Source organism: Glycine max, chromosome 15 (genome assembly GCF_000004515.6).
Source record: "Glycine max cultivar Williams 82 chromosome 15, Glycine_max_v4.0, whole genome shotgun sequence".
NCBI classification, from domain to species: domain Eukaryota; kingdom Viridiplantae; phylum Streptophyta; class Magnoliopsida; order Fabales; family Fabaceae; genus Glycine; species Glycine max.
The window spans coordinates 42,111,360-42,124,067 of record NC_038251.2 but is presented as its reverse complement, the minus strand read 5'-3'; the positions used below and the strand labels follow the sequence as shown (position 1 = coordinate 42,124,067).

At 34.0% G+C, this 12,708-nt stretch overlaps 2 protein-coding genes across 2 annotated transcripts; both read right to left on the bottom strand.

The window, feature by feature from the left end:
- Nucleotides 1–4,042: 4,042 nt before the first annotated feature.
- Nucleotides 4,043–7,195, bottom strand: LOC100784811 (putative disease resistance protein At3g14460). Its single transcript, XM_006598499.1, has one exon. It carries the CDS (start codon nucleotides 7,193–7,195, stop codon nucleotides 4,043–4,045), a length of 3,153 nt encoding a protein of 1,050 aa, XP_006598562.1.
- A 1,137-nt stretch (nucleotides 7,196–8,332) lies between these two features.
- LOC102662881 (putative disease resistance RPP13-like protein 1) lies at nucleotides 8,333–9,433 on the bottom strand. The gene has a single exon (XM_006598498.3). It carries the CDS (start codon nucleotides 9,431–9,433, stop codon nucleotides 8,333–8,335), a length of 1,101 nt encoding a protein of 366 aa, XP_006598561.1.
- Nucleotides 9,434–12,708: the final 3,275 nt, after the last annotated feature.

Genomic DNA, 12,708 nt, shown 5'->3' with positions numbered 1-12,708 from the left:
ATCATATACAGTATCTATTGGAAACTACAAATTGATGGAATCTTTTAATTTTATGACGGGAAAACTTCCTATATATGATATCTCTTACGATATATTTTTATTTTTGTCCTCTGTAAACCACTAAAATAATTGTCATTTATTAATAAATAAATTAAATATTACTTGTTAACTAGGATTATTTTTGCAAATATAATCTTTGTATGATAAAAATTAATCTAAAGGTTATGTTAATAATATGATGTATTATTAATTGGATGCAAGTGATTAATGTGTTAAAGTTAAATAGACATGGCAACAGGGCAGGATGGGTATTGCCTCTCCCTTTCCCGACCCCGATTCCCCAACATATACTCATATCCGTCCCCGAAATCTAACTGGTTAAAATTTGTTACCTCATTCTCGTACCTGTTAAGTATCGGGTATCCCTGTTCCCGATTTAGATTCGTAAAAAAAAAAAATTTGTAAAAAAATTATATTGAAAATTTGATTTTTTTAAAAAAATTTGATTGTTACACATTTATTTTTAACTACTCGTAATTGCAGAGCATTTATCTACAAAAATTATCAAGAAAAGAATCTTAAATTATGTAAAAATTATAAAAAAAAATTAACAAGCAATTAATAAAATTTTAATAATTTCATCATCAAGGGCAAGTATGGAAATGAATATGGGACGGGTAGTGACATCCTCAACCCCGACCCCGATTAAAAAAGTCGGGTAATCCCCGAACCCAAACCCGATCAACTCGGGTATTTCCCGTCAAAGTCGAGACGAGTTTGGGCGGATACCCACGAGTACGAGTTTCATTGTCATGCCTAAAGTTAAGGTTGAATTATTTTTATAATATCTTAGTCTGATCTTTGGCAAAACTAATTATTGAACAAACTTTATTTACCTTTCGGTCACACTTCAGATTAGTCAGAGTTTATTTTCTTTGATGAACTAGAGGATTAAGACAAAAAATATATATCATGTTATTAATATAAATTTTTAATATTTATACTAATAGTTTAATTTTCATTGGAAAAATCTATGCTAAGAAAAATAATTGTAGCACTTGTTAATAAACAACCATTTTTTTATAATGACATATTATTTTTGTGTTCATCGCTACTTGCAGAGTATACTGATGTAAGCAATGCTAAAGAACATAAATGAGTTATTCACGACTGATATTGCATGTATTTCGTGTATATTTAATTTTTTTTTTTTGAAAAAGGAATTGGGGGTTGGGGGAGGGAGGTGTAACTTGTTAATTCCTAGTTATTTAATTTTCTTATTTTTTAAGGAAATTTTGAGTCACACTCATTTATCTTTAAATAAATGAATTTTAGATTAGAAAATATTATGTATTCTGTTTCTAATTTTTATTAGGCTTTTTTTTCTTAAACTTTTGTGTTTTATTTTCTAATCTTAGTTTTTAAGTTTTTAGAAGTTATCTCGTCTATTTCAATATTTTTCTCCACCTCTATTCTAATATTTTTAGTTTTTATTAAGATTTTATTTTCTTACACTTCTCTGTTTTATTTTCAAATTTTATTTTTTAAGTTTTTAAAAGTTATCTGGTCCATTTCGATTTTTTTCTCCACCCTTGTTCATCTCCTGCATAGTTCTTTATGCCTCTTGTTGTGCCAGCTAGAGATAATAAACTAGGTTTGTCCAACCAAACCTAACCTATTTAATGAAAGATATGAGTGGGCTAATCTAACAAAAGACTAAAATTACTTAATGCAATCCACTTTTTTGCTTGGTGCATCCCATTATGCTCCTTGGTAGTGGTTTACTCCACCCATTGCCACTAGAGGTGGTGTTATTGTGATGTAGCTGACGAAAGGGAGACACGATGGCATAGGAGTCAAAGAGTGTACCATCGTGAAATGGAAGCAAAGATAAAATTTAGAAATCATAATTTCAGATTGAGTAATTCGCAATACAAATGTATTATGGTACTTGGGGGTAGAGCGACATAATGGTGAGTTTGGTGTGGTGTGGAGGTTCGTGTGAATCACAATGATGCGCATGGCGATGGTGGGTGGTGGTTTGGTGCGGTATGGAGGTGGCGGTGGGTGGTTGAGGTGGTGTTGGGTGGAGCTGGGTGTGATGGCCATGAGGTTTGTGGGAGAGGAGGCTATGGCAGAGGAAGGATAAAAAGGAAATATTAGGAATTTTGGAGATACATCAAGTAAAATGGAGTGCATTAAATAATTTCATAAAAAAAATCATATAAATAGAGATTTGAATAGATTTTAGATCATTTTTGAGCTTGTGACTAACTTGGCTTGAACTTCACTCAATGTAATATAGAGCTTAAGCCCTTAAACTTTAAATTTCGAACACAAATTAAATTTATACGTTTTTAGTCTAATTAGATATGGTTCAATTTGGGCTTAACCTCCAAAAACTCGTACCAACTATACTTCATTAAACTTGATCCTTGCTTTAGAAAGTTGAATTCTTTTGGACTCTACCCACTATAACTTATATACAACCCACAATGAGTCCACAACTAGCTCAACTTAAACTAACAATGTTAAATTAGGGCAATGAATTTTTAGCTCCAATTAAATCTAGGATTTTTTTTTATACTGAACTTAGACCTTGTATAGAGCATGTGAAAATTGATCTTTGACCCGAACTTAGACCTTGTTAGGGGTAGCAATAGGCCATACCCCTTGACACCAGAGGGGTACATAAACTTCAAATTATTTATTTTGCACAAATAATGAAATGTTTGATCCTCAATATCTTTAGTCACAAGAAAATAATTTTCATTGTGTATTGGCAAGGGGGACCACTTAAACATAAATGCAAACACATTTTCATTTTGTATTGTGACTAATAAAAATGTGGAGAGACGTCGAATACAACCAAGGAAGACTGTGCAGCTGAGGAAGATTCTGAAGTGGTGGAGGAAAGGCATTGTTGGTTTCGATCATGTTTTCTGGTAAGCTATGGACTCAATATCATAAGAAAAGATTATTTTATTCTAATTTTAACTTGTATCCAGTAGTCATGTACAAAAGTTACGAGACCTCAATAGCTCAAAAGCTAAGAGTACACGAGAAACAGTAAACACGGTGAAAATTTGTTACAACAACTATTTCAAAATGACATATACATGTTCATTCTATAATGTAGCACACATGTTTTCAAACCTTAACGTCAAATACAAGAAAGAGGAGTTCCTGAAATTTATCAATAGAATGATGATTAGTTGAAGGCAAAATTTATCATATAACATATTAACAAAAAAAGAAAAAGTATAGAGCTTTGTTTTTTCGAAATAACCTCAAACTGCCTGATCTTAACAAATCTGGCATTCTACTGAAATATTTCTAGTTACTTTTGTGTTGGAAGATATATGTTTGTATTTATTATGATTATGCCTCTCTCAATGCTGTTATCAGATTGGACTTGTAAGCCAAAAGTTATGTCCAAGGCATGAGCAAATAGACTTTTAGAGATGTTGATTCAATCTCTTCTACAAACAAACATAATATTTCTTTTTTTGGAAAGAAAGATGCAATGAACTTCAAAAGTCAGGTACATATATCTGCTCTTTAAGTATTCTCACATTAGGTTCAGATTTGAGAGAATCTATTTGAAACTATGTGCTGGTTGCTTTGAAAAGAGAATATTATTACACAGGACTCCCTGAAAGATATCCGAGAGTTGACCTTAAATTACCAAATGGTATGATCTAATGATTTGGTTGCTGTAATTTAGATTTAAGGGAACATTTAAGATTCCATACCTGGAACCATGGATGATTCATTACTCATGTACCCTTTTCCAGTCTGAAGATCCTATCATAGACAAGGACTTGACTCGCCAACAGGTTCCCTCATTAGTGTGACATAGATACTACAATGTGGTAAACCTGAGATTGAAAAAGGGAAGTATGAAGAAACTAAAATGATGTTATGAAAAATAATGCAGAGAAAGATATAGTTAGTTCTTGTAAATAATAAGGAGGAAGAAGTAATAATTTAATTCATCATCTTCTAAGTTTTACCTATTCATAAAGCTAGACAAAATTCTTCAATCCTCATAATCCGAGTCATAGATAAATTTGCCATCAATCTCAACATAAGGAACGTCAGCAATCTTCAACCAGTCTCTCCCTTTATCTTTCCTGCACTGTTCTTTCAGGAAAGGACAGTCTTGTATATATAGCTCCAAAAGTGAGGAAGGAAGGCCCTTTTCTGGTAAACATAAGAGCTTGGGACAGTTATAAATAGAAAGCTCTTCAAGAGAGGTAAGGTATTTAAACCCCGAGAAAGGTAGGAATGTTAGATTTGAGAGATGTCTTAGGGTTAGGCTAGATAAAGAGGTAAGTTTATGAAAGCCCTCTGATGACAGGTTTTCCAAGTGTGGAAAGCCTTGAACAGTGAGGCTAGTTAAAGTGGATGGAAGCATTGTCCCCAGCTTTTCAAGTGGCATAAACAAATTTCCACCTATGATGGTGAGGTCCCTAAGAAAAGAGAGCTTGTATAAGCCCCAATTGAACATTGCTTCACAGGCATTATGGTCATTGATCCAAAGGGATGTTAAGTTGTCTGGAAAGTTTATTTCCGGAAAATATTGAATGCTTGGACAGTATCCAATCTCCAGCTCTTTGAGGGAGTCGAGATTGTACATGCTGTTCGGCAGGGCCACTAGTTTCTCACAGCTCATGATGGAAAGTTCTGACAGACTTGAGGCGGGCAAACCTTCTTCTGGGAAGGAAACCAAATTTGGGCAACCAATAATTTTGATCTCCTTTAAATTCACAAGGAAATGCAATCCTTCAGGGAGGGATTTGAGGTTTTCACAGTTCCATATCTGAATAGATTCCAAGGAGGTGTTTCTGTGCAACCTGTTTGCTATTGACTCAAGCTTTGGACAGGATTGAATCTCCAGTCTCTCAATACTTTTTGGTAATTGGCCTTTCATTGACAAGCACGATAGCTCTGAACAATTCCAAATGAACAAATGTTTGACAGATTCAGGTAACTCACCACTTCTTGATATGCAGGTGAGAGATGGACACCAGCCAATGTACACATACTCCAAATGAGAAATGATTGTGCTACCATGCTGTACATTGTCATCATGCATAATTATTGATGAAGAAGTGCATGTTCCATTATCCAGTAAACATCTCAAGTTCTTGCAATTTGATATCTCCAATGATTTCAGAGAGTGAGGCAGTTGATCCATTGTGACAAAGACTATGGAATCACAGTGACATATGTACAAGCGTTCGAGAAAATGGCTGTTGACCATTAGTACTTTAGGTATAGATTTCATGATGTTGCAATTTCTAATCTCAATTAATCTGAGAATAGATGACAAACCATGTGGATTCTTCTCAAGCCAAACCTCATTTACCCATAAATCATTCAGAACTGTTTCATCAAGAGCACAACTGACAATTTTGAGTTCTTCTACAGTTTTGAAAGCCTGCACTAACCTCTCCATTAAGAATGTGAACTCCAAGATTCTGGAAACAGACATTGAATTCAGTGAATTGAATTCATTTGCGCAATTAAGGACCAAGCCTTTGCATCCTTCAATTTCTAGTTTGTAGAGCACAGGAAGGCTTGAAATGGTAACCAGCAATTGTTCACATTCTTTAACTATTACATGTTTGAGAGAAGGGAGATTTTCTGGTAGTTTACCTAAAAGTTTGGGACACTTCACAATGAAAAGCTGTTGCAAAGAAGAAAACATGTCATTCTGCTCATTGTTATCTGAGAGGAACCAATTTTCCCATTTTTCCATGTCCATAAAGTATAGTCTCTCCAAGGAAGGAAAAGGTCTTAAGCAAGCATTACCACAGAACTCACCATCGATACAACATACTTCTTTCATTCCAATGATGTAAAGTTCTTTGAGGGCATGAAGGTTTCCAAGTGCCGGCAAAGATGTACAATGTGCACAATCTTTCAACTTTAAGAACACTAGGCTCTTGTAGGATGGATCTCCTATCCATTTTGGGAAACTCGTACCACCATAGCACTTAATAGTAAGCTTTGCAAGATTTTTGTGAGGTTGTAGCATCTGAAGCACTTCTTTTGCTCTTTCAGTATGTGACTGATTATTCATACAACTAGTCCACTTCAATTTCAGCACATCAATGCCTACCTTTTTATTTATCATAGCTTCACTTGCCTCTCGAGTGTCAGTCACATGCTCTAACCTGGACACAGAAAGTACTCCTCGGATATTTGACAGCTTCATCAATTCTCCTATCCCACTTGAGCCTACAACAAAATTTGACAAAGTTTGAAGATGTGTCAATTTACCAATACCATGTGGCATACGTGTTAAAGAATGAGATCTGGTGATATCTAGATGACGTAGGTTGATCAAATCACTCATGTTTGATGGCAGTTCTTCAAGATTAAAACAATCTCTCAGTAGTAATGTTTGCAGATTGCATAGACTGCAGATTGATTCTGGCAACTGTCTGAGGTCAGTCGAAGAAAGATTCAGGTAGCGTAGAAGATTCAAATTGCTAACCGAATTTGGAAGCTTACTGATGAAATATCCACTCAATGATAATGCCCTCAAGCATCTTAACTCAGGTAACAATTCAAAAGGAACATGATTAGTTATGTAGGACCATTCTTCTAGCCTTCGATGCTTTAGAGGGAGGAATGTTCTTAAGGACTTGGCTTCTTTAAAGGCCTGAAACATTTGAATACCATCATATTCACCACCAACGTATGATGCATACCGAGTCATTTTGGAAATTTTCTTTTTCTTTTGTTTGTGAGATTGAAAATTATTGTCCAATTTGAAACAGGACTCTCCAGCCACCCATTGAGCTAGATCATTTATAAGGTCATGCATTACATACAATGATCTGTTGCTACTTGACTTCTGAAAAAGTGATGCAGAGAGTAGCTCTTGAAAGTACTCATGGCCAACATCTTCCATTTGCTTCTGTGATTTTTGCTCTAAAAGTCCTTCAGCCATCCATAGCAACACTATCTCTTTCTCCTCAAATTCAAAGCCTTTTGGTAGTATGGAGCAGTATGCAAAACACCTCTTCAGGTATGAAGGAAGCTGATTATAACTCAATCTTAATGTTTGGAGGATGTTACTTTCCTCCTCTGCAAGATCCCATATTTCAAAATCCATTACATTTTCCCAGTCTCTTGCGTCTTTCTGTGAGGACAAAATACCCCCAAATGTTGTTGCCATTAATGGCGAGCCTTTGCATTTCTCAGCAATCTTCTTACCTATTAAAAACTACAGGAATTTAGGTATGGAAGTGATATATGAATATTATTTGAATCCCATATAAAATACAAGGAGTTGTACTTATTTATGATCCTAGAGTTTTACAGTGATAAATATATGAAGGGAGAAATGTCTTTTTAGTTCATACGTTTTTGGTCAAACGTGGTTAAAGTCCCTGTACTTTCACATTGATGATTTTAGTATTTAAACTTGAAAAAACATGTAGATTTAGTCTCTCTTCTCTAATAATTTATCATCTTTTTTAAAACATGTTTTTATTTTAAAGTTTGAGGATCAAATTCATTGATATAAAAGTATAAAGATCTTGACCATGTTTGATTGAAAGTACAAGGACTAAACACACATTTTTCCCATAAATGAAATAGAGAAAGGAAATCAATTAATTAATTAACCACAAAAATAAATAAAAACACAAAATAGGTCCTGGGGGGAGGAGATCAAGTTCCATGAACTAAACACAGAGAAAAAGAAAAACTATTCTTTAAGGTGGATATTATAGCTCTAATACCATATTCAAATGGCAAGGAATTAGGTAAGTAAGGAATATATGAATATTATTTGAAGTACATATAAATACAACAAATAAGACAAAGGTGTATTTGCATAGCCTCATATTGCACGTGTTATGATTGGCAATGTATATCCGTTTAGGTGCTGATCCAATGTGGAGTACAAGGGTGTATTTGCTGGGTGATGTTTGTGGATGATGGTGGACTGTTCGTTTTGTCTGTGGATCTATTTGGCGTGGAAGTACCTTCATAAAGATGAACTTATGTGCAGTTTGGTGTGTGTTGTCTTGTGTTGGATCGTGACTAGATTCAGGGGGAGACAATGTTGGTCTTTTAATATTTGCTAAGTGGTGGGGATAAATGATGGTTATTTAATATTTGCTAGCATGTTCAAATATACGGTGAGCCATTTTTATTTCTTTAAACTCTTGTATTCTTTTGTTGGGTATTACTTGTACCTAACGTTATATATTTAAATCCTTTATTTGCTGATAAAAAAAAATACAACAAATAAGACAAGACAATCAATCAATTACAAATAATGACACTAATTATGCCAAACAAACATTTAAATGCATCTATCAACTTTGCTAACATTACCAATTTCTGCAAAAGCTTGATTTGCATCAATAGTTTTACTCCTAAAAGCATGCTGCACAAACACTGACCAACAGTCCTTATCAGACAATTGGTTGACATGGTGAGATTCAACAGTTCCCATCATGTTGGCAACTTCTGCACTCCTTGTTGTTACAATAACTGAGCTTCCCCGTGCAGCTCCTCTGAATGGAGCTACCAGCTTAATCCATTCATTGTAATTCTTGTTCCAAACGTCATCCAGAACAATCAGAAACTTCTTGCCACTCAAGACTGCTCTGAGTTTAACTTGAAGCTGATGTAAGTTATTGAAATCACAGGTTACGCAAGTGACTGACTCTAGAATTTTTCTAGTTACAACCTTGACATCAAAATCATAAGGTACAGATACCCATGCCTTGAGTTCAAAGTGCGTATTCACCTCGTCATCATTGAACACAACCTGAGCCAATGTAGTTTTCCCAATCCCTGGCATTCCCACAATGGGAATGACCAAGACTTCATCACCATGACTTGGCCTATTCTCCATCAGGAACTGGATAATCTTCTTTTTGTCATTATCTCTGCCATGAATATAGGACTCGTTCACCATGGAACTTGTTTCATTGATTTTGTATGAACATCCAGCAGCAACCTCACTTAAACCAAGCTCATGCCTTTCATTTGCAAGAGTCGCCAGTCTCTCAGTGATCGCCTTCATGTTAGATTCCATACTTGAGCTGAGAGAAGTTGGGAAAAGATTCCATACATGAGCAAAGGTGGTTTGAACCTGAGATTGAGACATCGATTCCAACCTCCTCTTCAATACTTCAGTAGCAAACCTATCTAGAACATCTTCTGCATCAAAAGCAACATCTTTAAGCTCAACTAGCCACATTCTCACAGCCTCATTCTTTAAATGGTTGTCTTCTGCATCATTAAGTACTGCTTTGAGGAGCAGCAAAGTCTTCTGAAATTTCTTTAGGATTTTGCTTTTGTCTCCTGCAAGAATAACCTCTATAACATTCTTTGAGGCCAGCCTGTCAAACAAAACTTGAAGGAAAGCTGACAAAAATGCTTCTCCTACAGGCATGGCTACTGTGAAAACTTGAAGAGCAGAAGAGGAAAAACACTGGATTACAAATTCTTTGTAAGAAAAATCTGTTGTCTAGAGGATTATGGTAGAAAATTGAAAATCTACGTGAATATAAATGTTTAAATGTATAATTCAGCAATTGTGTATAATTTAATCCTGATAACAAAAGTGGCGAGCAAAAGGGTTGAAAATAGAAACATCCTAGTTTTTCGAATGCCGTTTGTACTACATGTAAAGCATATGCTGGTCTTAAATTCTTCTGTCAACGTTGGTAATGAGATACACATGATAGTGACGCTTTGTCTATATTCTATATCAATGATATTTAATTTGTTCAAATTGTCAAAGTGGGGACAAGCTCTAAATTCATGCAATTGTCATGTAATTTTAAGCTAAGACAAAAAAGGAGAAAGTACAAATGTGCAATAACAGCAAGAAGAGTTGAAATACAAATTCAAAACTATATTGAACAATTCGCTTATGGAATATTTAAATATAGTTAGGGCTAAAAGATAAAAAAACAAGAGAAAATGATACATCTTTAAAAAGAACAATACAGGAAAAAACAAAGACAAAATCACAGCCAAAGAGGCTAACAAATATATTGGAATTGATCTTTCAATAGAAATATCAAACGTGAAGACTCAAAGAAAGCAATCATGAACACATCATACAGACTATATCTGAGAATTAACTAGCGTATTGATTAACTTCCCATCGATGATAAGAAATTCATAATTCCAATAAGTTTTCTCCTTGGACAAAAAAAAGGACTTTTCTTCCCAAATTTATCCAAGTTATATTCATTTCAAGAACTCAAACCCAAATGCTTAAGTCAAGAAATGTTGTTGGTCCAATTAGTAAGGATCAAACTCATATTATACGAGAATGTGAATTCAAATCCTGCCGACAATATGAGAAATTAGTTGGTGGATGATTTGTAAGTATTTTTTTAAATGCTTTTTAGCCTTGAGACATGTTATGACCTTAGTGGGCCGTCAAAATTCAACTCAGTTAAACTTTTCACTACAAAACAAAAAACACCTAAATGCTTATTTTTTTCCCTTATGTTCTGCAATAAATTAAATATTTCCTTTTTGAAGGCTTTAAAGATGTAGCTTCTTAGTTCTAACATTTATTACCAGTTTTCGCCTTTAAGAGAAATTGGTTTTTCTTCTTTTCGGTGTGCTTTTACAATTGAGACATCTCTACTAAATCATTTTGCTAGTTTTGTCTATGGTTAGATCTATTTTTTATAGGATAAAATGACTCAATTTCTACGAAAAGGTAATTTAAATTTTTAAAACATTGTTGAAATTTGACGGTAATTAAGCTTTGGTATAACAGATACAGATGCGACTTAATATCAGCAAATGTCCAAGGAAGTACTTTCCTAGCAATTTCTCAAATCTAATTCTGCCAGTATGATACAATTAGGTCGGGACAGATTGGCATATATAATATTTAATTGATATCATATACCAAAAACTAAGTCAACTCAAAAAATTATCCAAGTCATTATTAATTGGTATATGTGATGATATTTAATTGATAAGTTTGCTTACATATGATGTGATATAATAGTAAAAAATTTGACAATGTGTACAAGAAAACATTGGAAGAAAGAGTTAATTAACCTTTATAAATAAATATCAGTGCCTTGAAAATTAATCTTCGATCAACTCTCAATTGGGGATACCTGAAACTGGGGTTTGTTGCTTATGGTAGGTCAAATCAAGAACCACGATCATCACAAATATGTATGATCACGAACCCCAACTCAGTTTCTAGCTCGTAGAACATAGCAACACATAAATACAAATAGTCTGAGGTGTGTGTTAGACACACTATCCTCAAGAATTTATCTGCGTAAAGCACAAATTCTTCAGAATTTAACAAGCCCATCCCAAATCAATTGTGTATCAAAACTAGCAAGTAAGAGATCAATAAAGAACCCAAAGAGAGACAGGGGTGGGATTGTGTTTTTCAGAATGTGAAAGCAATAGGGAGAACATCCCTTTTATAGATAGAAAATGAGTCTAACTGTCATATTTAAGGTTTTAAAATAGTAATTAAGGCCATTAAATTTGCATCATACAAGCCTTTGAAATGGAAATTGTTCGAAGTTTAAAAATAACAAGTATAAACCTTTTGAAATACTAAAAAAAATACAATAATCTCCCACATATTTCAAAAGGTTTCTAGGTTCTCATCTAGGATGTAATGTGTCAGACCCAGTGTACAAGCTATATGAACATAAACTAGTAAGACTTAATAACACATGTCCACAACGTTTTTGGTGTAGCAAACTATATGAACCAAAATCATATGATATAAATTAGTGGTCTACCAATCACATTACAATCCCACAATTCTTGTCATTGTCGTAGTTTTGTGTCAATCAGCCATGCAGGCACCACTATAAGAAATTCTCATTTTAATGAGGACATTAGGGAGGGAAATATTCTATCTATGATCCCTTGCAAATTAGTGACCAACTAGCGAAGAAATTCTTGGCTTCCTGTTTCGTCGCTGATTAGACAAAGTTGAATGCCAAATATTTGATAGTGTTTATTGAAATAATAGTATTTATTCATTAAGTTTGTTATCATTATTATTTTAAATGGATACTTTGGTGAGTGATAAATTCACTAAACAAAAATTAGAAAATAAAATCATTTTTTTATATTTCTACATGTATAGGTAATATGTGTCTTTTAAATTGAGGCTTTAAATGTGCATTTTGACATGCAAATAAAACATACTTTGTTGAGTGATGCATTTGTTTTCATTGTTTCATTTCCACATACGTTGCTACTATTGTTACACAAATGTCTCAAATGTAAGAGCAAATGTCTCAAATAAGGGAGCAGATGCAAACCCAATTGCAAATACAGTTATAGTTGCAAATGGAGGCGCAAATGAATGCTTAGGAAGAGATGAAGGCAACATTTAAGGAGAGATGAGGTCGGAAAGGAAGAGATGCATGCACAAATGCAAATGCAAATGGAGTTCTTTCGGACGGAAATATTGCCTACCTTACAACAAAAAACTATTTTTTTTATTTGGTGGTACTTTTGGTTAAATCAAGTTTTTCTTATGATCCTTTGTAGAAATTATGACAAATTCAATTGTCATACACTTACTTTATGTTTGAATGTTGCACTTTGGGTTAAATTATGTTTTTAAGTTTATCTTTGTATGGCTTTATGATTGATTTAGTTATATCATGCGTTAAGAATTCAAAGTTTATTGCATTTTTTTAATTATTT